At 39.1% G+C, this 24,625-nt stretch overlaps 1 protein-coding gene across 1 annotated transcript in view; it reads left to right on the forward strand.

The window, feature by feature from the left end:
* DENND2C (DENN domain containing 2C) overlaps nucleotides 1-23,933 on the forward strand; it is a 57,312-nt gene extending 33,379 nt beyond the window's left edge. Inside the window, 11 exon segments of the mRNA XM_043460078.1 lie at nucleotides 3,284-3,393; nucleotides 4,990-5,059; nucleotides 5,581-5,658; nucleotides 6,254-6,394; nucleotides 6,860-7,008; nucleotides 7,456-7,633; nucleotides 12,900-12,941; nucleotides 14,073-14,178; nucleotides 20,227-20,463; nucleotides 20,707-20,793; nucleotides 21,952-23,933. Coding sequence (XP_043316013.1) covers nucleotides 3,284-3,393; nucleotides 4,990-5,059; nucleotides 5,581-5,658; nucleotides 6,254-6,394; nucleotides 6,860-7,008; nucleotides 7,456-7,633; nucleotides 12,900-12,941; nucleotides 14,073-14,178; nucleotides 20,227-20,463; nucleotides 20,707-20,793; nucleotides 21,952-21,983 — 1,230 coding nt within the window. The 3' untranslated portion in view covers nucleotides 21,984-23,933.
* Nucleotides 23,934-24,625: the final 692 nt, after the last annotated feature.

Consider the following 24,625-nt stretch of genomic DNA (forward strand, 5'->3'; position numbering starts at 1 on the left):
TCTTTGCAACCCCATGAATCGCAGCACGCCAGGCCTCCCTATCCATCACCAACTCCTGGAGTTAACTCAAACTCAAGTTACAAAGCCTCAGGTTTCCCCTTCTCAATGAGAGCGAGTGAATGAGTGAAAGTCGCTCAGTCATGTGTGACTCTGACCCCACAGATTGTAGACCACCAGGCTCCTTTGTCCATGGAATTCTCCAGGCAGGAATACTGAAGTGGGTTGCCATGCCCTCCTCCAGGGGATCTTCCTGACCCAGGGATTAAACTCAGCTCTCCTGCATTGCAGGCAGATTCTTTTTTTTTTTTTTTTAATTTGTTTATTTATTTTTTTCAGTGGGTTTTGTCATACATTGACATGAATCAGCAATAGATTTACACGTATTCTCCATCCCGATCCCCCCTCCCTCTCCACCCGATTCCTCTGGGTCTTCCCAGTGCACCAGGCCAGAGCACTTGTCTCATGCATCCCACCTGGGCTGGTGACCTGTTTCACCATAGATAATATACATGCTGTTCTTTCGCAACATCCCACCCTCACCTTCTCCCACAGAGTTCAAAAGTCTGTTCTGTACTTCTGTGTCTCTTTTTCTGTTTTGCATATAGGGAGGAGCCAAGATGGCGGAGGAGTAGGACGGGGAGACCACTTTCTCTCCTACAAATTCATCAAAAGAATATCTGAATGCAGAGCAAACTTCACAGAAATGCAGGCAGATTCTTTACCCTCTAAGCTACCAGGGAAGCCCCATTCTTTTTTTCTTTCTTTTTCTATTTATTTTTATTAGTTGGAGGCTAATTACTTTAGCCTCCTAAGTATGGTTTTTGCCATACATTGACATGAATCAGCCCTGGATTTACATGTATTCCCCATCCCGATCCCCCCTCCTGCCTCCCTCCCCACCCCATCCCTCTGGGTCTTCCCAGTGCACCAGCCCCGAGCACTTGTCTCATGCATCCAACCTGAGGAAGCCCCATTATTAATGAGGGGAATGATAAATGTGGCAGAATAAGGTAGCAGTTCTGAGCACGGACTGTGAGCCAACTGTCTGCAATTGCCACTTATTAACTCTGTGAGTTAGAGCAGTTAAACTGGTCTGCGTCTTGTTTTCTTCATTGGTGAAGGAGGGGTAATCATAACAGTGTCTACCCCATATGGTGAGCATTAAATTAGCTCATTATATAATAATTAATATAAGGCACTTAGAACAGTGTCTAGCATATAGTAGCACAATATAATGTTATCCCATATTAGTGAGGATTTAATGAGATTATGTAACATGCTTAATGCAGTTTCTGGCTCATAGTAAGCATGTGATAAATGGTTACTATTATTAACAGTATTATTTCCTTTACTCTGCCTTTTCCACAAAATCATTCATTCATTTATTTCATCAGTATTTCATAAATACCTACTATTTGCCAAGATTACATGCTGAGAACACAACTAAAATAGATCTTCTTGGTCCCTGCCCTCACAGAGCTTACAAAATAGACCCTAAATGTGGCTCTGAGCTTTGTGACTGTAAAAATAAAGAACATGATCATTACATCAGGACTTACAAACTGATAGCCTCTGAGCTTATTGAGCCCACAGACATATTTTGGGGGGGTTGCTGTAATATAGTAATAAAATAATAATAAAGTTTTTGTTGTCAGTTTTTTGTTTAAAAGTCAAATTTCACATAGAAATCTGTATTTTGGCTTTTTCCTGAGAAACTAGAAAGACTGCCGGCACTCAGCCCACATTCCTAAGTGGCATGAATTGGCTGAAGCTGAGTAAGGAGCAGGACTAACTTCATGGGTATGTGACCAGTGCAGTCACAAAAGGCCTCTCTCCCCTAGAAGGGCCCTGCTCCACAGGAAACTCTCAATTTATATTTGAATTTGTGTTTTGTAAGTGAGGAGTGAGGTCTGATGAGACGGTGGGGCGTGTGCCAAGGTCTTAAAGCCTGGGTTCATGCATGGTCTTACCTGCTTCCTCCCCAAAATGGGTTCTCTAGTTGTCCTCACTCCTGCTTCTTGGTTCCCCAGGTCCTGTCAGGCTTCCCCCTTTCCAGCCTCACTCATTGCTGCCACCCTCTGCGGCATGCATGGGGAGAGTCAGGATCAGGCAAGCATTAACCCCACAGTGTCTTAAGCAACGCATGGTCTTGCTTAATGCCTTAATGCAGTGTCTTAATGCCCTGCCCTGGGCATTGCTACACCTATTCAAAGGGTGATCTAGAGGGGCAAGCCTTTTCATCACCCCCAATCCAAGTACTGAGCATGTGCCTATGTGAAGGCTACAGCCCCTTGAGGGTCACCCAGCTGCTATGGGTTGAGTGGCAGGCTCATGGTAAGGGAGTTACCCCGGCTCAACTTCTCTACCCCTAGTTAGGACACAGGGTTTGAGTCCTGCGCCTGGCCCGAGGGGAAACCCCGCAGCTGGTGGGTCAGTTGTGCACCAGACTGTGGGCCAGGGTCCCTGAGCACCTGTGAATGTCCACACTTATCCCCAAGATCCTCGTGCCTGAGGGAGCATGCCTCTGAATACAAAATCAAAAACCCTGTTTCGTTTTAGAAATTAAAACAATTGATATTAGTTACATGAAGGCAATATGGTAATTAGACTTATCTGCTTATTTTTGTACTAATTTTTAAATGTCTTTTGACTTAACTAGATTTAGACTATTCTTTAAAGTATAATACCAAACTTGCACAAAAGGGTCTTCCATGCTTGAATTTTACAGGAAGTCGCAAACCCATAATTAGGTAGCAAAGATTACATGCTAAGGGAAATGATTATATGTGGAGTGGATTCTAAAAATACTGTTTTTTCTAAGTAACAGTCATCTGACTTTTCGAAACATCTTGGATTATTGATCAGAGAGTATCTTGAGCTGACTAGGTTTTTGCTATCAATATATTATAAAATAGATTTTCATTTATTTTATATTCCATGATTCACAAAAATATTCTGACTAGTATGTGAATACTTGAACTAAGATCCTTTCTCTAGATAAGAAACTGTTTTCAATAATTTCTCTCTTACATCAGATTATAGGATCTCTTCAAGTACCCTGTCTATATAAAAACAGAATTCTTTTTACTTAGAAACTGTTCCTTAGAAATTTTCAGTGATTAACACTCTTGGCCCTCCTGTTTTATTAAACTGCACAAAACCACTCTGAGATAACTACCTTGACTTATTGGATACCTCTTTTCCTGAGAACAGGCTGAGTTTTTTATTTCTACACTCCACTTACATAGAATATTACTCACTTCCAGTGTTATTTTTTTTTCAGGGTGATCATGGCTTTAAGCAATCCAGAGACACTGAAGAGAGGCTCAAAGTTATCCCCAAATTTTGTTTTCCTGATTCAAAGGACTGGGTGCCAACCTCAGAACTCAAGAGGTAAATAGACTACTTTATCTGATTTCTGTTTGTTGAAACTGCAAAAGTAGAATCAGAATGTTCGAGAAACAGATAAAACCAGTAGTAAAGCTATGTGTACTCTGTGGTAGGGAAGGAAGAAACAGAATTAGGACATTTCCTATGTGGGGCTCCCAAAAGAAAAGCACAGTGTCAACGGGAAAACAAGTTTGAAAGTCTCTTCAATTTGCCAATTCTGCAGGAAAAAACGTTCCACTTTATATACAATCAGAAATGCCACCAAGTGGACATAAAAGGAAACAAATACTGAACTTAAGAACTCAGAAACAAAACACGGCAGTGTCAGCATCTTGTATCTCCCTCAAATGTTAGAAAAAGCTATAGCCCAGACTGTATGTTCCCCTATCAAACTTGTACAAAAAGGAGGCTGGAGTTTGGAAGGTGTAAGTATACTGGAAAGGAATTATAAGAAATTTCTTCCCAGTATCTAGAGGAAATTACTATTTTCAATTAATAAGACATCATCATCTCATATCCTGCTTGTAAATAGATGACTGCTTCTTTCAAAACTGGAATTACTGGTCATGTATTTAGGCTGAAAAGCATGATTATGTGAACCATGTCACATGCTGATGACCTGCTGGAAGACAGCCTCCGCTCTTGCCTAAGTGGCTGTGCCCTTCCACGCCGCGTTGCCTCCAGACTAAGCTGCTGCCTCTCACAACCAGTTTAGCCTGATCGCCACTCTCATCTCTGCGCCATCAATCCTGATGCTTTTGTGCTGTCAGTTGCACTGCTGACCACATAGGCAGCTTCTTTCATATGGACCTGGCTGCTCCATGGTTGGCTTTTCCCTCTCCCCAGGAGTTATGTGTGTTCATTCTAAAATATATGGAAAATACAGAGGAGTAAATAAAAAGCAAAAATTAGAAGTCACTGGCATTCTGGTTTACTCAGAGATAATCACTGTGTTTTGAGATGTTCCCTTCCAATCTTTATTCTTAGCCATATATAAACATATGTATATAATGTTGTTCAGATTTGAATTCCTTTTGATTGTTAATGAATTTATTTCTTGGGCCTCTCTAGGTCTTCATTTTGTGAGTTATCTATGCATTTTATCTTTTGCTTATGTTTCTAATGAGGAGATGACAATTTTCCTATTAATTTTTATATATTAAGGATATAATCTTTTGTCTATCACTGTTCCATATGACCTCTCAAAACTAAGTAGAAGAATTTGGAAAGGAAGAATAGCTTATTAAAATCCTTTTTAGTTTACCTATGTGTTTGGCTAAGCTGAACATTCAACAAAAGGCAAATAGACTTGATTAATAGCTGACAAGATAAATAAGAAAGTGACAGGAGGCAGTGGCTTCAGCAGCTTATCCGATACCTGTTCTCTCACTCCAGTGCAAAACAAGATGTTCTCAAGGGCTGGACCTTTGAGAATTTGAGAGTTTTCCCTCCGGAAGAACATGACTTGCAATAAATATAATATCGATGCTTCCTCTTACATCACAAAATGGCTGCTGTTAGACACTAATTCTTAATTGCTTGTTCCAAGGAATGTTATAAGTAGTTGTTTGAATCTCAAACTATTGACTGTTTTTTCAGTGAAACCTTCTCCTTTGTCTTAACTGGTGAAGATGGGAGCCGGTGGTTTGGTTACTGTAAGAAACTGTTGGTAAGTACCAGACCTGTGCTCCAGGCAGCTTTGGTCGAGAAATAATAGAGTCAGACTAGGAACTTCAGAAGCATAATCTCTAGATGAGTCTGGGGACCACTCATTGATCTGTGTATTACAAAGAAACTATGTTAGCTTTAAATAGTAAGAGCAGGGTGGAGGTTAGCCACAGAGTGTTTCAGAATAGAAAGGGTATGGATTTGTTTTATTTGTTTGTCTGTGATAGATAGTGAAAGCACTGACATTATAGCTGAAGTCAGTCTGCTTATGTTTGAGGAGTGGAGTACAATGAGCAAGTCGAGGGAGCTCTGATTTACTTTCTTCTTGCTTAGATGCCTTCATTAAGCTGGAATAAATCATACCATTTTTTTTTCTAGCATTTTTCCATCTTTCAGTGTTCATTGAGAATGAGACCTTTGGTTCCTACTCTATACTAAGGAGTATTAAGAGGTACTAATAGTCCAAATTAGTAAAGACTTGTGTTACTTAATTTTTGCTTTGTTGTTATTGTTGTTGTTTAGCCAGAAGGCAAAGGAAAGCGACTCCCTGAGGTATACTGCATGGTCAGTCGCCTAGGCTGCTTCAACCTTTTTTCAAAGGTGAGTGGAGAATGGGTGCTCTGAAAGGTGGTGTCCTTTCTGAGCTCTGAGTATGTCTTTGTTTCTGATGACTTCACTAGGCAGTGTTAAGTGGCATAGACTTTTAACATTCTACTTTAGAAAGGGTTTTCCATTAGTAGATTCCAACTACAGGTTTGAAGGCTTAAACTTAGATCTCTAAACCACATGATGTTGCCCTATAATTCTCATTTTGGTTTGCTAAACCTTGCTACTTAAAGCGGAACTTTGCCTGAAGTTTATCTTGTCTCGTGTCTTTCCCAGACACCGAACTGCAGGATATTATTGTGTTACCTTCTTTGCCCCTTCCTTGGTGATATAAAGAGGGGCTGCTTTCTAAAATTAAAGTGATTTATTTTAATAACTTTTCTTAGAGATTTAAAGATACCTCCAAGAGAAAGGAGGCCTTTAATGAACTTTCATTAAGTGTGGCAGAAGCTTATCTGTCTTAAAATTAGTGATTGTATTATTTTCAAGTTTGTGCACCCAGTTTTTCAGTTCCTTTAATAGAATTCTTTTATGTTTTTGAACTGAGTCCTTAATTAAAAAAAAAAAAAGATATGTTTTGTGTATGTAGATTCTGGACGAAGTAGAGAAAAGAAGAGAAATGTCTCCAGCTTTGGTTTACCCCTTCATGCGAAGTGTCATGGAAGCTCCTTTCCCAGCTCCTGGATGCACCATCACAGTGAAGAGCTACCTCCCTGGGGCTGGAGATGGGGTGAGTTAGTTAATGTTGAGGAGACTCGCTAGCTGCCAAAAAGCAGTCCTTATGCTAGTGGACCTTACGTGATAGAAACCTTTCTCCTTTTCATAAATTGCAGAGAGTGTGTTTCAGTCGCAGAAGTACTAGAGAAACATCCAGTTCATCTGTGAGATTGTTGATCCTAGACGCAAGAACCAGAGGTTTCTGTACCATTCATAGACCAAACCACTCATAAATTGACCTGCATGAGGTCAATTTCAATATGATAAATGTTGTCCGGTGGGATGAAAGATTTCACCAGAAATCTATGGCATGAAACTAAAGTATTAAGTCTTGAGATCAGTGTAGGCTGCTTCACAAACTCTGCAGCAGCCCCTCTCTCTTGAATTTAATCTGTAAAAGAGTGACAGGGTCCATTAGTATTGTCACTAGGGATCTTTTCCCACCTCAGCTCCTCTGATTGAAATGTTTGCATTTCAGTCCATTGAACTGTGCCGGCCACTGGACTCGCGACTGGAACATGTTGATTTTGAGTGTCTCTTTAAGTGCCTCAGTGTGTGCCATCTCATTCGAGTCTGTGCCTCTCTCCTTTTGGAGCGGAGGGTAATCTTTGTCGCCAACAGCCTAAGGTGAGAAATAAGTAAGATATGTCACTTCAGACTGGGGTTTTACTTGTTCTTAGTGTTTTAGAATTTGGCCATATTAAAAAAAACGTTTAGGTAGGATCTCAATTACTTAATGCTGTAGCGACATGGATAATCCAAAAGCTATTTGCGTTCAGCTATACCAGTTTCTTTTGAGGGCTGCAATTAATTTACCTTCAAAATATGTTCTGTTGAAACTTGTTAAAAATTGGTATTGCTTCTCTGAGTATACACTAGTTTTTAGCAATATAAATTGTGGGAAACAACTGGATTGAGATTAACAATTCTCAGAAAATTAAGTTAAAAATTAAATAGGACGTTAATGAGTACCCACAGCATTGTTAACCTGCGATCACTGGCGTCGGTTTGTCATCCTGTGTTCACACCTGACGTGCCCACCGTGTGTCGCTGTTTGCTCTCTCCTCTGGCTAGCACCCTGTCAAAGTGTGGTCATGCCGTGGTTGCCACACTGTACCCGTTCACCTGGCAGCATACCTACATCCCGGTCCTGCCAGCATCTATGATTGACATCGTGTGCTCACCTACTCCGTTCCTTATTGGAATCCTGTCTTGCTCCTTACCACAGCTCCAGGACCTACCCATTGAAGAGGTAATATGGGAGAATTAGTACCTGTGAAAAAGATTGGCGCACTGGCAAATGAAAACAAGGGATTTTTAACAGTGATGGATATGTCATTAATTAATAATAACATGTACTTATTATTGTTATGTTATCATGTTTTTTATGCTTATTAAAATGAGAAATATACTATAGTACACATGAATCTGAAATTATATCTTATTTACAGCATTGAACCATGGGCTAATGTGTTATTCTGAAGAGTAGGTCTTTTTTTTTTTTTAAAATCATACAAAAAACTACTCTGGGTTAATTTTTAAATTCTTTCAAATATAACACACATATAGATAAGTTCCCAAAACAAAACGTACAGCTCAGTTAATTATCACAAAGTGAGTGCTAATGGTAACCAACACTGGAATAGAATAGAGACATTACAGCCATGGAAACCAAGTCCTCACCATGCCTTCTTTTTCTTGCTTTAAAAATTTTTTTTAATATAAATTTATTTATTTTAATTGGAGGCTAATTACTTTACAATATTGTAGTGGTTTTACCATACGTTGACATGAATCTGCCACAGGTGTACATGTGTTCCCCATCCTGAACCCCCCTCCCACCTCCCTCCCCATCCCATCCCTCTGGGTCATCCCAGTGCACCAGCCCCGAGCACCCTGTCTCATGCATCGAACCTGGACTGGTGATCCGTTTCACATATGATAATACACATGTTTCAGTGCCATTCTCTCAAATCATCCCACCCTCGCCCTCTCCCGTGGAGTCTAAAAGACTGTTCTTTACATCTGTGTCTCTTTTGTTGTCTCGCATATAGGGTTATCGTTACCATCTTTCTAAACTCCATATATATGTGTTAGTATACTGTATTGGTGTTTTTCTTAAATTTTTAAAAAATTATTCTTACTTATTGTTTGGCCACACTGTGTGGCATGTGGAATCTTAGTTCCCTGACCAGGGATCAAACCTCTGCCCCTGCATTGGGAGCTCAGCATCTTAACCCCTGGACTGCCAGGGAAGTCCCCCATCATGCTTTCCTCTAATCACTGTTCTCTTCCCCACTCCTTGCAAAAGGTAACTATTATCTTGATTTTTTTGATGCTCATTTTCTTGTTTTTCTTTATACCTTAACATCCTAGGCATGTATCCCTAGACAATGTAGTTCAGTTTTGCCTGGTTTTAAGCTTGATATAAATGGATTCATGCAGCAATATTTTTCTTTTCTTTTTTTTCTTAGTCTGGCTTCTTTCAAGCAACATTTTATCTTTAAGATTCACCCATGTTGATGAGTTTATCAGTAGTTTGATCATTCTGATTGTGTATAGTAATCCGTTGTGTGAATGTACTGCAATGTTCTCATCCATTCTATAGTTGATGGACATTTTAGTTGTTTCTGGTTTGGGGTTATTATTAATAATGCTGCTATAAATATTCTTGTTCATGACCCTTGATACATATGTGCATGCAGTTTTATGGGCAAATATTTGGAAATGGAATTGCTGGGTCATAGAGCAAACATATCTTCAACTTTAGTAAGTAAAGTCAAGCTTTTCCAAAGTAGTTGTGCCAAGTTAAACGTCCTCCAGCAGTGGATGAGAGTTCCTGTTGCTCCATATCCTTGTCAGCCCTTGTTGTGATCACTTCATATCATTTACCTTATCAGATAGTTGTATTTTATTTTGATTTTATTAGTATTCCTTGATTATGGTTGAGGGTGAGCATCTTTCTATACATTTATTAGCCATTTGAGTGTCATCTTTTGTAAAATTCATAGGCTATCCTTCTACTGAATTATTTACTTTCACTGATTTGTAAGAGGCCTTTTCATACTCTGAATGTGAACTCCTTTGTGGTTTGCCTTTTCGTTCTCCAAAAAGATTTTTTTTTTAAATATGGAAATGTTCTTAATTTTAATGTGGCCAGAATTGTCAATCTTTTTTTTTTCCTATGGTTAGTGTTTTTGTGTGTGTGTGTGAACTCCTTAAGTTTTTCTTAATATTAGCTTCATGGAAATAACCTCCTCTGTTAGCTCCTGGAAGCTTTATTATTATGCCTTTAATTATTGGCTCTTAAGCCTGGGGATTGATTTTTTATTTTATTTTTTTGTATATAATAGGAGGTAGGGGGAATTTCCTGGCAGTCCGTGGTTAGGACTCAGCACTTTCACTGCTGAGGATGTCGGTTCAGTCCCTGGTTGGGGAACTAAGATCTCGCAAGCTGCGCATGTGACCAAATTAAAAAAAAAAAGAAAGGAGGTAGGGATCGTTTCATTTTTTTAATGTGGATAGCCTACTATCCCAGTACCACTTATTGAAAAAACTCTTCTTCTCTATTACACTGATAGGTTAACCTCCCCCCTCCAATTTTATTGAGAAATGATTTACATATAACACTGTATTAGTTTCAGTGTACAACATAATGATATGATACCTGCATTTATTTGAGGGCTTCCTTGGTGACACTAGTGATAAAGAACCCACCTACCAAGGCAGCAGGCATAAGAGACGGGTTTGATCCCTGGGTCGGGCTGATCCCTTGGAGGAGGAAGTGGCAACCCACTCCAGTATTCTTGCCTGGAGAATCCCATGGACAGAGGAGTCTGGCAGGCTACAGTCCGTAGGGTCACGAATAGTCAAACATGACTGAAATGACTTAGTACACATGCATATATTTCAAAATGATTACCACAGTAAGTTTAGTTAATATCCATCACCTAACATAGTTAGAAAAAATTTTTTCTTGTGATAACAACTTTTAAGATGGTCTCTTAGCAAGGTTCAAATATACAATATAGTATTGTTAACTGTAGTCACCATGCTGTACATTACATATCTAGCACTTACTTACCTTGTAACTGGAAATTCGTGCCTTTTGATTCCCTACACCCATTTTATCTATCTTCCAACCCATCTCTGGCAACCACCAATCTGTTCTCTGTATCTGTGAATTCGGTTGTTTTAGATTCCACATGTAAGTGAGATCATATGGGATTTGTCTTTCTCTGCTTGACTTATTTCACTTAGTATCCACATTGTTACCACTGGCAGGATTTCCTTCTTTTTATACCTGAATAATATTCCATTGTATATATGTACCACATCTTTATCTAGTCATCTGTTAACGGGCAGTTAGGTTGTTTCATTGTTATGGCTGTTGTGAATAATGGTGCAGTGAACATGGGGGTGCAGCTATTCTTCAAAATAGTGACTTTGGATACATGTCCAGAAGTGGCATTGCTAAATTATGCACTGGTTCTATTTTTAATTTTTTGAGGAACCTCCTTAATATTTCCAGAGTGGCAGAACCAATTTACATTTCCATAAAGAGTACACAATAGTTTCCTTTTCTCTACATTCTTGCCAGTATCTATTATCTCTTGTCTTTTATTAATAATCATTCTAACAGGTGATAATATCACATTATGGTTTTTTGGTCTGCATTTCTTTGATGTGGAGTACCTTTTCATATGCTTGTTAGTCATCTGCATGCCTTCCTTGGAATAATGTCTATTCAGTTCCTCTGCCTATTTTTTGTTTTTTTTTCCTCCACCTGTTTTTATTTTTTTTATTTTTTTTTCCTCCACCTGTTTTTAAATTGGATTCTTTGGGGTTTCTTTTTTTGCTGTTGAGTTGTATGAGTTCTTTATCTGTTTTGGATATTAACCCCTTATCCAGTATATGATTTTCAGGTATTTTCTCCCATTCTGTAGGTTTTCTTTATATTTTACTGATGGTTTCCTTTGCTCTGCAGAAGCTTTTTAGTTTGATGTAGTCCCACCTGCTTATTTTTGCTTTTGTTACCTTTGCTTTTGGTGTCAAATCCAAAAAATCATTGCCAAGACTAATGTAAAGATGCTACCCCACTATGTTTTCTACGAGTTTCATGATTTCAGGTCTTATGTTTAAGTCATTAATTCATTTTGAGTTGATTTTATGTATGGTATAAGATAGGGGTCCAATTTTATTTTTTGGCATGCCGCTAATTTTCCTGTAACCATTTATTGAAGAGATTGTCCTTTCCCTGTTGTGTATTCTTGGCTCCATTGTCATAAGCTAATCGGCTATTTGTGAGGTTTATTTTTGAACCCTGTATTCTGTTCCATGAAGCTATGTGTCTGTTTTATACTAGTACTACACTGTGTTGATACCTACAGCTTTGTAATATAGTTTGAGGTGAGAAAGTATGATGGCCTCTACCTTTATTCTTCTTTCATAAGATTGCTTTGGCTATTTGGAGTCTTTTGTGGTTCCACAGAAATTTTAGAATTATTCTATTTCTGTGAAAATTGCCTTTGGAATTTTGCTAGCGATTGCATTGACTCTGTAGATTGCTTTGGGTAGTACAAACTTTTTAACAATATTGATTCTTCCACTCCATGAGCACAGAATATCTTTCCATTTATTTGTGTATTGTTCAGTTCCTCTTACCAGTATCTTATAGTTTTCAGCATAGACATCTTTTACCTCCTTGTTTAAATTTATTCCTAGGTATTTTGTTCTTTTTGATGTAGTTGAAAATGAAGTTGTTTTCTTAATTTATTTTTCAGATACTTTATTGTTAGTGTATAGAAACATTTCTAATTTGGGTATTAACCTATTTTTTAACTTGTTACTATGGAAATTTTAAACATATGTAAAAATGAAAAAAGAGTAAAATTAATTACCCTCCTTAAATACTTATAAAGTTTAGGCTAATTGTACTACCTCTCTCCCATAATATTTTGAAGCATATCCTGATGTTATTTCATAATTCTAAATATTATAATGTAAATCTCTAAGCCTAAGATCATTTCAACATAATCACAATACCATTATCATACCTAAAAAATTTAATAACAGTTTCTTAATATCAGAAAAATTCAATACTCAGATCTCTAATTATTCCATAAATTTTTAACAGCTTGAATTAGGTCCCAAATAAAGTCTATGCACTGTATTTGGTTGGTGTGGTTTTTTTAGTCTCTTTTAATCTCTAGGTGTGCCACCATCATTTTTTTTTTAACCTGAAATATTTTTTACTAGTGTTGATGAGTTAGCTTTTAAATGGGCTAAAACTTTAAGTTAATGCATAACAATATCCAATCACTTTATATGCTGGAAACTATTATAATATTTAAGTCAGTTATATTTCAACTAAAAACAAAATCAAAAAGCCCTTTAAGTTTATTTAAAACTATTCCCATTGCATGAAAGAATCAGAGCGTTACTCCTGGTCTAACGATGCCTGATGCATTCTCTCTGAACGCCTCAGGTGTAACTTGTCTGGCTCCTTTATTCCACAGGTGCTGATCGTGGACCTCTGTGCAGACAAGTTTTTACAGGAGGTGAGTGACAAAGGAGATGATTACATAATGTTTGGGGATAATTGGCCAGAAAATATGTGAAAGTACTTAGAGAAGGTGACTCAGGCAAGACCCATAGTTCCTACACACACACTTGACTTGACACTGTGGCCAATCATACAAGATTGACCTGAAAAATTTGTCTTGGGTTCATAGCTGTCTGTCTCAGTTTAAGGAAGGAGGAAACAGATTAAATGTCATTTTCAAAAGAGGTAACCCTCCCTTCAAGTCTTATGGGTTGATGTGTAGGCCTCTAATTTAATTAAATTTAACAAGCATTCAACACCAATTATTTCTGGATATACTTCTAGTCAGTCAAAAACTAAAGATGAGTAAGACACTCAGCTTGATCCCTCAGGCCTTACAGTTTAAAGGGGGAGAGGGAGTAGATATAGCCATAAAGTTTTAGAAATGATATATATTTGAAATTTGCACAAGATACAGTAGGGGCAAAAAAGAAATGGTCACTTATTCTGGATAGTGAAGAGGAGAATTGGAAAAGCCTTAGAGCAGCCCTCTGTATGTAACCTGTATATAGGTTTGTGAGCACTGAACACAGGGTGGAAAGAATGTTTTCCGAGACTTTCTTTTTTCGTAATCAATCAGCTCATCACATTTGAAGCATCATTTATTTGGGAATGATCTTTGTAATATATCATAAGACTTGGAGATGAGAACTATTTGGTATGGAAACTTCCAAAGAGTCTTATAAGACATATTTATTTTCTTAAATTTAATTAAGATGTTCCCTGGTGGCTCAGATGGTAAAGAATCTGCCTGCAGTGCAGGAGACCTGGGTTTAATCCCTGGGTCAGAAAGATCCCCTGGAGAAGGGAATGGCTACCTACCGTAGTACTCTTGCCTGGAGAATCCCATGGACAGAGGAACCTAGCAGGCTACAGCCCACAGGGTCATAAAGAGTCGGACACGACTGAGCGACTAACCATAAACATCATGGATTCTGTTCAGTGTAGGGAAGGAAGCTTCAGACAGACTCTTTTTAGCCGAAATACATACAAAGCCACCTGTGGAACTTGGGGGACTTTAATAGGGCCCTAAGTTTGAGACTTTCTCTCTCAAAGCTCATGAAAATCTCAATTTTCTTCTCTTAAGGTATCTGATGAAGATGAAATTCTACCACCTAAATTACAAGCTGCCCTGATACAGATTTTGGAAGAACGAAATGAAATATTGGCTCAGGAGCAGAGTTTTTCACAAGGTATGAGACAAGTGGCTGAGAGTTTAAGGTCAAGACAGTAAAAACCAAATGCCCAGCATCCTGCCAAAGCATATACAAAAATAGTATGAGATGGCCTGTGCCTTCATAAGCTGATGGTCAGCTTCCTTGCTCACCCTCAATGTGCCAGGTCCCCGTCTGTTTCAGGACTTTGGCGCTGCTCAGCTCCATGTGTGGGATGCTGTTCCCTTAGGCACGTGGCTCCTGCTCTTTGTTCTTGTAGGTCCATGCTCAAATGTCACTTTCTTAGTGAGGCTTTTCCTGACTGTACTGTTTAAAATTGTTCCCATTCCCTTAGCACTTCTTGTCCTCCTTCCTGACCTAATTTTCTCCATGGCCTTCATCACCATCTGATGTGCTAGAATGTAAGTTCTATGAGAACAGTGACTGTCTATTTGTTTTCTATTTCCAATACTTTGAACAGTATTCACTAAATAGGCACTCAATAAGTATTTGTTGATAAAAAGATGAATAATATTTATTGGGTGGCTTACTGTATGCCAGGCATTGTTTTAAGCACTTAGCATACATCTTATTTGATCCTCGTAATATCTGTATGAAGCAGGTGTTACTATTTAATCCCCATTTTACAGATGAGAACTCAAAGGCTGTTAGAGAAGGAGCAAGTTTAGAGGAGTAACCAAAAGTTCAGTTTTGAACATTAAGTTTGAGATACCTGAAAGTCGCCCGGTTGTGTCTGATTCTTTGCGACCCCATGGACTATACAGTCCGTGGAATTTTCCAGGCTGGAATACTGGATTGGGTAGCCTTTCCCTTCTCCAGGGGATCTTCCCAATCAGGGATCGAACCCAGGTCTCCCGTGTTTCAGGCGGATTCTTTACCAGCTGAGCCACAAGGGAAGCCCAAGAATATTAGAGAAGATAGCCTATCTCTTCTTCAGCAGATCATCCTGACCCAGGAATTGAACAAATCGAACCGGGGTCTCCTTTATTGCAGGCAGATTCTTTACCAACTGAGCTATCAGGGAAGCCCATAATTTCAGAGAGATTTATATCATTCTCTTAACAGTTTCATCTTCCCAACCCAGGGATCCAACCTAGGTCTACCGCATTGCAGGCAGATTCTTTACCAGCTGAGCCACAAGGGAAGCCCAAGAATACTGGAGTGGGTAACCTATCCCTTCCCCAGTGGATCTTCCCAACCCAGGAATCAAACCAGGGTCTCCTGCATTGCAGGTGGATTCTTTACCAACTAAGCTATCAGGGAAGCCCCTTGAGCTACCTATTGGATACCTATCTAATATCTGGCAGACATTCAGCTGGAGATATCAAGTAGGCATTTATATACAAGAATTTGAGATTCAGAGGAAAGATTTAGACTAGAGACTTACATTGCTATTTTAAAGCTGAGAAACCAGATGAGATAACCCAATAGAGTGAGTATGAGTAGAAAATTTAAACAATTTAAGGATTGAGCCCTGGTTGGGAATGATGTGCTTGAATTTACAACTTTTGGCAGTTGGGAAGAGAAGAATCCAGCAAGGGAGACTAAAAGGAGCAGCTAGTGAAGTAGGTGGAAACACAGGAGTATGGATTGCAGAAGCTGAGTGAAGAAAGTATTCCATGAAGGAAAGAGTAAGCAGTTATATTTAATGCTGCAAAGAGGCCAATAATAAGAAAACTGAGAACTGACCAGTGGATTTTACAATGGGAAGGGCTCTGGAGACCTTGGTAACAGCAGATTCAATGAAATGGTGGGAAGAAAGTGAGACACAGGAAAGTTCCAGAGAAAACTAGAATGACCTTCATCTTTTTGTAAAATTTTAGTGGAAGCGCAAAAGGCCAAGAATAGCTAAGACTCTCCTGAAAAAGAACAAGATTGACGAGCTTGCCCTACAGAACATCAAGAGTAACTATAAGATCACAGTAATTGAGATTACTTGGTTTGGGTTCAGAAATAAGCAAATAGAGCAATAAAAATGGGAAGAATAGAGAATGCACATGCCTAAGGAAACTTGATTTGTCTGTCAGCACCAGCACTGAATAGCAGTGGGAGGATGATCCATTCAATAAACAATTCTAGGGCAACTGGTGTTCCACATGAAAAGAAACAGAGATGGATCTGTACTCCACGTTATACACAGAATTAATTCCGATAAAGACTTAAATGTTACAAGTAAAACATTAAAAATGTTTAGAAAATGATAGAGAATATTTTATGTTTGGGGACAATAATGGATTTCTGAAATGTGGCACAAAGAGCACGGACTGTAAAGGATGAGATTGGTTAATTTGACTCTGCTAATTTAAAAAATATTGACTATTTATTTATTTGTCTGCATTGGGTCTTTAGTTGCAGCATGTGGGATTTTTTTTTTCTTTTTAGTTGTAGCACATGCAACTTTTTTGTGGCATATGAGGTCTTTTTTAGTTGCAGCTGCCTGTTGGGTTCCAGTTACTGGACCTGGGATCAAACTCAGGCCCCCTGCATTGGGAGCATGGAGTCTTAGCCACTGGACCACCCAGGAAAGTCCCTGACTATGTTAAATTTTAAAATTTTCTGTTCATCAAGGGACACCATGGAAAAGGAATAAAAAACAAGATACAAACTAAATGAAGACATTTTCAACAAATATAACTAACAAAGGAATAGTATCTAGACCTTAGTCTTAAAAATTCCTCCAAGTTAAAAGTAAAAAGATGATCAACCCAAGAGAAAAATGGGGGAAAGATACGAACCATCATTTCATAGAAGAGGAAACATGAAAGGCCAACAAATATATGAAAAGATACACAACCTTATCAAAATCAGGAAAATGTAAATTAAAACCATGCTGAGATACAATTTTATATCTATCTTATTGGTAAAAATTTTGAAATTCTGACAATATCAAGTATTGATAAGAATGTTTAAATTATTTCAGGGGGATCAGGATGGGGAATACATGTAAATCCATGGCTGATTCATGTCAATGTATGACAGAAACCACTACAATATTGTAAAGTAATTAGCCTCCAACTAATTAAAAAAAAAAAAGAATGTTTAAATTAGTTCAGTATCTTTGGAAAAACAATTTGGCATCATCTAATAACGTTAAAGGTGTATGTATCCTACAACCCAACAATTCCATTTTAAATATATACACAAGAGAGCTCTTGCACATGATAACAAGGAAACAAGTACAGTAATTTTTGTAGTGGTATTGTATGTGATAGCAAAAACTAAAAACAACCTAAATGTCCACTGACAAGAGAATATAGCATTAAAAATGAATCTTAAAAACACACACTGAAGACTTCCCAGTGGTTAAGAGTCTGCCTGCCAATGCAGGGACACCGGTTCGATCCCTGGTCCCAGAAGATTCCACAAGCTGTGGATCAACTAAACCTGTGGGCCACAACTACTGAAGACTGCACACCCTAGAGCCTGTGCTCTGCAATAAGAGAAGCCACTGCAGTGAGAAGCCCACACACCGCAACTGGAGAGCAGCCCCACTCACCACAACTAGAGAATGCCTCTGTGCAGAAACGAAAACCCAGCGCAGCCAAAAATAAAAAATTTTTTTTAAAAGATTAGTTTAAACATACACACACACTGAATAAAATAATAAGTTTCCATAGAATATAATGTTTTATATAATGTCCAAAGACATACAGAACCCAACAATATGTTGTTGGGGTTGCATATGTGTAGTAAGAGTATGTAAAGTAAATGAAATACCAAAATTCCAAATGAGGTCACCCTCTATTGGAAAGTAGGGGAAGAACACCACTGAGAGGGCATCACACAGAGAACTTCAGAGATTCACTTGGTATTCTGTTCTAAGCTTGATGGTGGGCATTTGTGTGGTCATTTCACTGCTGGGCTTATGAAATATTCATGCGTGTAAAAGAATGTATGATGTATATACATTAACAGAGAAACAAAGAATGGGAGATAAAGTATTGAAAAGCATGATTTTTAAAAGAAGGGGAATTAGGTGTAAGAAAGTGGGTGGTTTAGTCGCTAAGTCATGTCCTACTCTTTGTGACCCTATGGACTGTAGCCCGCCAGGCTCCTTTGTCCATGGGGATTCTCCAGACAAGAATACTGGAGTGGGTTGCCATCTCCTTCTCCAGGAGATTGTCCCAACCGAGGGATTAAACCCAAGTCTCCTGCATTGGCAGGGAATTCTTTACTGCTGAGCCACAGGGACTCCCTAAGTATAAACAAATCTTCAAGAAATTTTTTGCTGTAAACTGGAGGAGGGATGGGACAATAACTGGAAGGGATGAGAGAGTGGGGCAAAAGTGTTGACCATAAAAGCAGTGATGGATTCTCAGTTGCAGAAAAAAAAACAGATGAGAAGAAAGTCTGTTGAACAAAATATAATGGAAATCTAGATTAGAATAAAAACATAAGGACTTCCCTGGTAATCCCAAGGCTAAGACTCCGCGCTCCCAATAGAGGAGGCCCGGGTTCAGCCTCTGGTCAGGGAACTACATCGCACATGCCACAACTAAGACCTAACACAGCCAAATAAATAAATAACTTAAAAAAACTTAAAAATGTAATGTTAAGAGAGGGGTTTGGGGGAGAAGGGATACACACGTATGTATGGCTGAGGCACTTTGCTGTGCACTGAAACTGTCACAACAGTGCTAATTGGCTGTACTCCAACATAAAGTAAAAAACTTAAAAAGATGTGCTAGGAGAGACCTTAGAAACTGCCTATCAGCCACCTCATTACGCAGATACAGAGAGAGGCCCTGAGAGGTAAAGCAAGTTGCCCACTATTATACAGCTGTTTCATGGTAGAAATCTGATTAAACCTCAGTCCCAGATTCCCAGTCAGCCCATGGGAAAGAGCAAGAGACACTGTGAGGGGAAAACAATACTATTTTGATATGAGAGGGAAAAGGAGGAGTCTAAGTTCATCCTGGGGTTTGAGCCTGGAACCTGCAACACATTGTGCTAGATTACAGTGGTTAAGATTCACCCGACTTGGGAGTCCTGCAGCTTCTCTGGTACTGGGTGAGGTGACCTGAGAATGTCTTTGATTTGAGCTTGATTTTCCTCAGCTGTAAAAGGGAAATGATACGTCTGCCTCACTGATTATTACTACATTTGTAAAACCACTCATTTAATTATTATTTATTATGGAATAATCATCATACAATATGAAATTAGAAAGTTGAGTGAGAAACTGATTTGGTGGAGAAATACAATGAATTTGGTTTTGACATGCATTGTTTATTTATGTGATTCACAGTCTACCAATTTCCTGAAAGGACCTGAGATGGTGACTGTTTTTTCTTTTGGCTGAGCCATGCGGCTTGTAGTATCTTAGTTCCCAGACCAGGGATCAAACCTGTGCCCTGGGCAATGAGAGCACAGAGTCCTGACCACTAGACTGGCAGGAAATTCCCTAGATGGTGACTTTTAGACAAAAGGAATATAAATACTAATGGGACAGCCAGTTGATGATCACCTAATATGTAGCCTGAAAGTGTGGAAGGTGAATTTTTGTGAAATATCAGGACTGGAGATCCGAGGTTGAGAATTACTGACAAAGAAGGTCAGCTCTCTCTCCATGCCAGTTAGCTCTCTAAGGAAAGGAATGTTGAAGAGAAGGGGTCCAAAGACCAATCCCAGGAAGAGGAAGAAGAGTCAAGAGTAAAACAAACGTTTGGTCATAAAGGCAGGAGAGGACTTAGGAGGAGCATCAAATCGTGGGAGACAGAAGGAATGAGGACGAGGGCAGCACAAGTGCAGGATAAAAATTGAAGAGTAGATTAAACTCAGCTGGTTCTCACTGGTGGTCTTTGAAAGAGCAGTTCCAGGGAAATTACAAATGTGCAGACCGCAGTATGTGTGGGAAGACAGTGAAGGTAAGGATATAAGCCATTTGCTATTTTTCAGGTCATGAAGAGGGCAAGAAAGCTGAGAATGAGGATTCCTACATTTATTCTCTGATCTTTAATCTATGATTCCCTAGGTGTCACTTTTATAACCAGAGCCAGTGTCCCTATAAACACAAAACTTAGGGGATTTTTTTTCCCCTTTCATTTTTCTTTTATTTTGCAGAAGATGTGACACTCAACTCTCTGGTGTCCGAAGCATTTGTCAGGTTTTTTGTGGAGCTGGTGGGACATTATTCTTTGAGCATGACTGTCACTGAGCGTGGGGAGCGTGTATTCCAAAGGGAGCCATTTCGTAAATCTCACACCTCCCGAAGTGTACGCCACTTCCTGGATCTCTTCATGGAAACTCAGATGTTTGCAGGATTCATCCAGGACCGAGAGCTTCGGAAAAGTGGAGTGAAAGGTCAGTTTCATCATAAAGGTCTCCCTCTGTAGTTAGTGAGCACTTGAAAGATTTGAAAATAATATAAAAAAAAATAACATAAGGCTACAAGGACTCACAATCAGTTGTTTATTATGGGAAAAATTTTATTTTGTGATATTGTTTTAGCTCCGGAAGTACACTGGTAATGAGCACAGAGTTTTATTCAGTTGATTTTCAGTCTTGAGTGTATGACAGTTTGAACAGCATGAGTTTTCTTTGTAGGTTTGTTTGAGGTCCGGGCGCTCCAGTATTTGGAAACAATTCCTGAGTCTGAGCCCAGTGGAGTGAATAGAATTTTGCGAAGTCTTGGTAAGTTGCTGTGTTTTCCTATTATTATTAGATAAATATAGTTTAAAAAAAAACAAGATAACAAACTTTTGTGTAAACATGCCTTATCACAAAAGCTTTACCATCACATCAACAACATAACCTCACATACAGTGACCAGAAATCATGACCCTGTTTCCACAGTGTTTGGAGAATGGCAAGACTCTCAGAGGTTAGGATTCTCCATCAGAGTTTTCCATGGGACTGTTTTCATCAGATGAAGCTTCCTCATGATATAAGAATTTTGCATATCATAGTTATTCATCTTTTCTAGGCCATAGCCCATGGAGAATCTTATTAAAAACTGCACCTTTTCCCAGAAGAATACCCTTAGAGCATATAAACACATTTTGCATATACTTTTAGGGTGTTCATGGACCCCCTTGAAGCCCATCCATGCACTCCAGGTTAAAAATACCTGGTTCAAAAAAAAAAAAACCAAATACCTGGTTCAGTGGGCATCCGAAACAAAAGAAGATTTCCTGCAAGTCTCTTAATTTTACACTTCAAATTATGCCTAAGGCCTTCAGTGGGCATCCGAAACAAAAGAAGATTTCCTGCAAGTCTCTTAATTTTACACTTCAAATTATGCCTAGGGCTGTTACTTCATCTTTATACCACAGTGTTAGATTAGATCAGTGGTTTTCAACTGTGACTACAATATTATACTCTCTGGAGAACATAAATGAAACTTCAGGGAATTCCCTGGAGGTCCTATGGTTAGGACTTGGAGCTTCCACTGCAATTGGCATGATTCACTCCCTTCTTGGGAAACTAAGATCCCACACTGAAGGCTGCAAGGTGCAGCAAAAAAACAATTAATAAAATCCACTCCCACCCCTCACCAGGCTCCAGGAAATCTCTGGAGAACAGGAAAAGCGATTTTAACCTGCAGTCAGATTTGAAAATGGCGGAATTAGATGATGTCTGAGTTTCCTTCTATGTCTACAATTAGACATTTGGGGGTTCTGTGTGTGTATGTTTGGTTTGGGTTTTTTGGTGGTTAAACACATCAACTGATAACTTGAGATGGCAGCTTACTCCTGGGCTGTTCTGAATGACTAGGTTTAATCCCTTGCATCAAATAATGTATCCTAAATAAAAATGAACTAATGAGAGGTCACTCTTTTTTTCCTTTAGGAAGTAAAATGAAATTTCTGCAGAAGAAATGAAATCTTGACTGCCTCCATCCTGAATAGAACAGAAAGTGCCAAAGAAACTATTTTTCCAAGAATCAGGGTGCCCTGAAGTATTCTACAGAATGTTGAAAGGTTACAGAGTGGGCCGGGTTCTTGGAGGATTCTCCTGTTGCTGCTGTAGAATCACTGGAGAATTGTTGGGAGTAGTCTGGAACCTATACTTCCTTTATTCTGTCTGCCTCCAGATTTTTTCAAGTGGCCTTTTGAGTCTTGGCTCATTCTTTTGTGTTTTGAGTTTAGCCGACGAAGGCACTTATCTTTTATACAAGAGAAGGACATGGTGTTGCATTTTTAAAAACAGCTCAAAGATGAGCACAGCGAGAAAAGTGCTGCATTTAAGGTACTAGGGAGGCATGATAGAAGTAGACGACACAAGCCCTTCACACATAATTCTCATCACTGAAATTCCATGGCAGCTTTAAACCTATGGGCTGTTTAAGGAATATACTCATCTCTTTTTTTAGGGGCGGGGGTCGGGGAGGAGTGTTTAAAGCTAGGGGAATCTCTCATGGAAGTCCTATTTATTAACACTGTTGTTGAGTATCTTATAAAAATAGACACCCTACAACATTCCTTCCACATTGTATGGCACTTGGGTAACTTGTCCCTCATGTATCAACATTAAACACTGGGAAATTATAGCTAATAGGGGGACTTCCCTGGTGGTGCAATGCATAAGACTCCACACTTCCACTGCAGGGGACACAGTTTCATCTCTGGTCAGAGAGCTAAGATCCCACGTGCTGTGTGACATGGCCAAAGAGAAAAAATATATATAGCTAATAGGAAAATTTTGTCTCAAGGGCATGAAAACTACCTTCTTTTTCAGGGTCCTTCTTGGGCCATGAATGGTATGTGTGTGTATGTCATCTTTAATTTAGTCTTTAAATCAACTGTTTGCATCTCTCATTTCACTGATGAAGAAAGTGGAATTCAGAGAGTTTCAATAAACTGAAGCCAGGACTATTCATTTTTTAACACAAAGCTGGTTATTCCTACAGATAGAAAATTGGGCTCTGTGGGATTATAGCTGTTGGAAAAGGTTTTTTTTGTTTTGTTTTGTTTTTTAAGCTGAAGTGCGCCAGAGCCAACTTGCAGCTCTGAGGATACAGGACGTCATGCTACAGGTGTCCAGCTGAGACTCTCTTCTTGGTTCTTTTAGAAATGTTGGGCTTTTTCTCTAAATTGGACTCAGAATATGGACATTTCCTGGGCACACACCACATAATCACCCCAACTTTTAATATCTAAAGTAGTAGCAGTGATTTGAAAGAGAAATTTGTCAGCCATGGTGTAATTTTAATTGATAAATGTTATAGCAAGTGTCAGTTTGTTTTCTTCAACTCCTGCTGATGGCTTTAACTGCATAAAAAATATTCAAACTTAAAACATTGTTGTTATGATACAACTTACTGACTTGTACAGTATTGTCATTACAACCCATTCAGGTGTGTGTGGATGGATCTGAAGCAGACAACATGTAAGATGGGTGCTGTATAATACAATTCCTACAGATGTGGGTCCAGAAAATAGAACTGAGCCCTTGTCTTTAAAAAAAAAAAAAAAAAAGTTTATTAAGCAGCTTACCCCAGTGGGACTTTTACCAGACATTTCCCCATTTGGTCTCTTCTGACACTCCCACCCTGAGGGAACAATCAGTAACTGGGAATTGAGTGTTTATCCCTCTGTGAGGAGCCCTTTACTTCAGGAATGGGAGTCTTATTTTTATCCCTCCCATCTGAAGCTGCTTCCTTAAGTCTGTTTTGTTTTGTTTTTGTAAAGAATTACGAATTCTGGACATGTTTGTAAGATAATCGCTCAAGATTTGTATAAAATGTTGTTCACAGATCTTTTAATGAATAAACACAAAAAAATACCATGGGTCTCTTGGAGAATTTGAAATAAAATTGCTTAAATTGTAAAGATCTTTTACTTCATTTAAATCTATAGCTAACACACTTATCTAAAGGTAGGTAAAGGATAAACAGTCCTAGAGTAACCAAGCCTAATAACCGTGGCCAACATTTTCAAGCTCTTGGCGAAGTCGGGGTCTAGATTTGCACACCGGGCACAGTATATAGTGCTACTATCAAAGGGAACTGGAAGCCAGGGACCAGGGACTGGGCATCAGCAATAGCAGGAGTGGCTGGAGGCAATGAGAAGAGTGTAAAGGCAAAATGACTGGATTTTAGACACGCCCTGAAGGCAAAAATCAGCCTTTTTAAAAGATGGGATTAACGTGCAGTCACCCATCTCGCCCTGGGGCGGAGAGATCAGGTTCGTTTCCTACTGCAGACCTAAAGCTTCGCAATTTAACTGGAGACTAGAGCCCACTCCCTGCATTTAGTCACTGCAAAGCTTCTCAGGACGCCGAGAACAAAGAATAGTGGGAACACAGCAAGGAACTGCAAAGGGAAAGAAGTTTAAGGGAAGAAGGGGGAAGGTTAGGAGAGTAATGCCGAGGTGGGAACCCAGTATCTTTCTCCCTGCCAAATCCTGCAGCCAGTTCCCTCCAAAGATTTTAAAGGATTACACTTCCACATACTCGAATCCTGGTCGAAACCGAAAGCCCCAAATCCCACGCACTTGGCTGCCAGTCGACGGCAAAAAGATGG

This window comes from Cervus canadensis, chromosome 2 (assembly GCF_019320065.1).
Source record: "Cervus canadensis isolate Bull #8, Minnesota chromosome 2, ASM1932006v1, whole genome shotgun sequence".
Classification (NCBI taxonomy): Eukaryota; Metazoa; Chordata; class Mammalia; order Artiodactyla; family Cervidae; genus Cervus; species Cervus canadensis.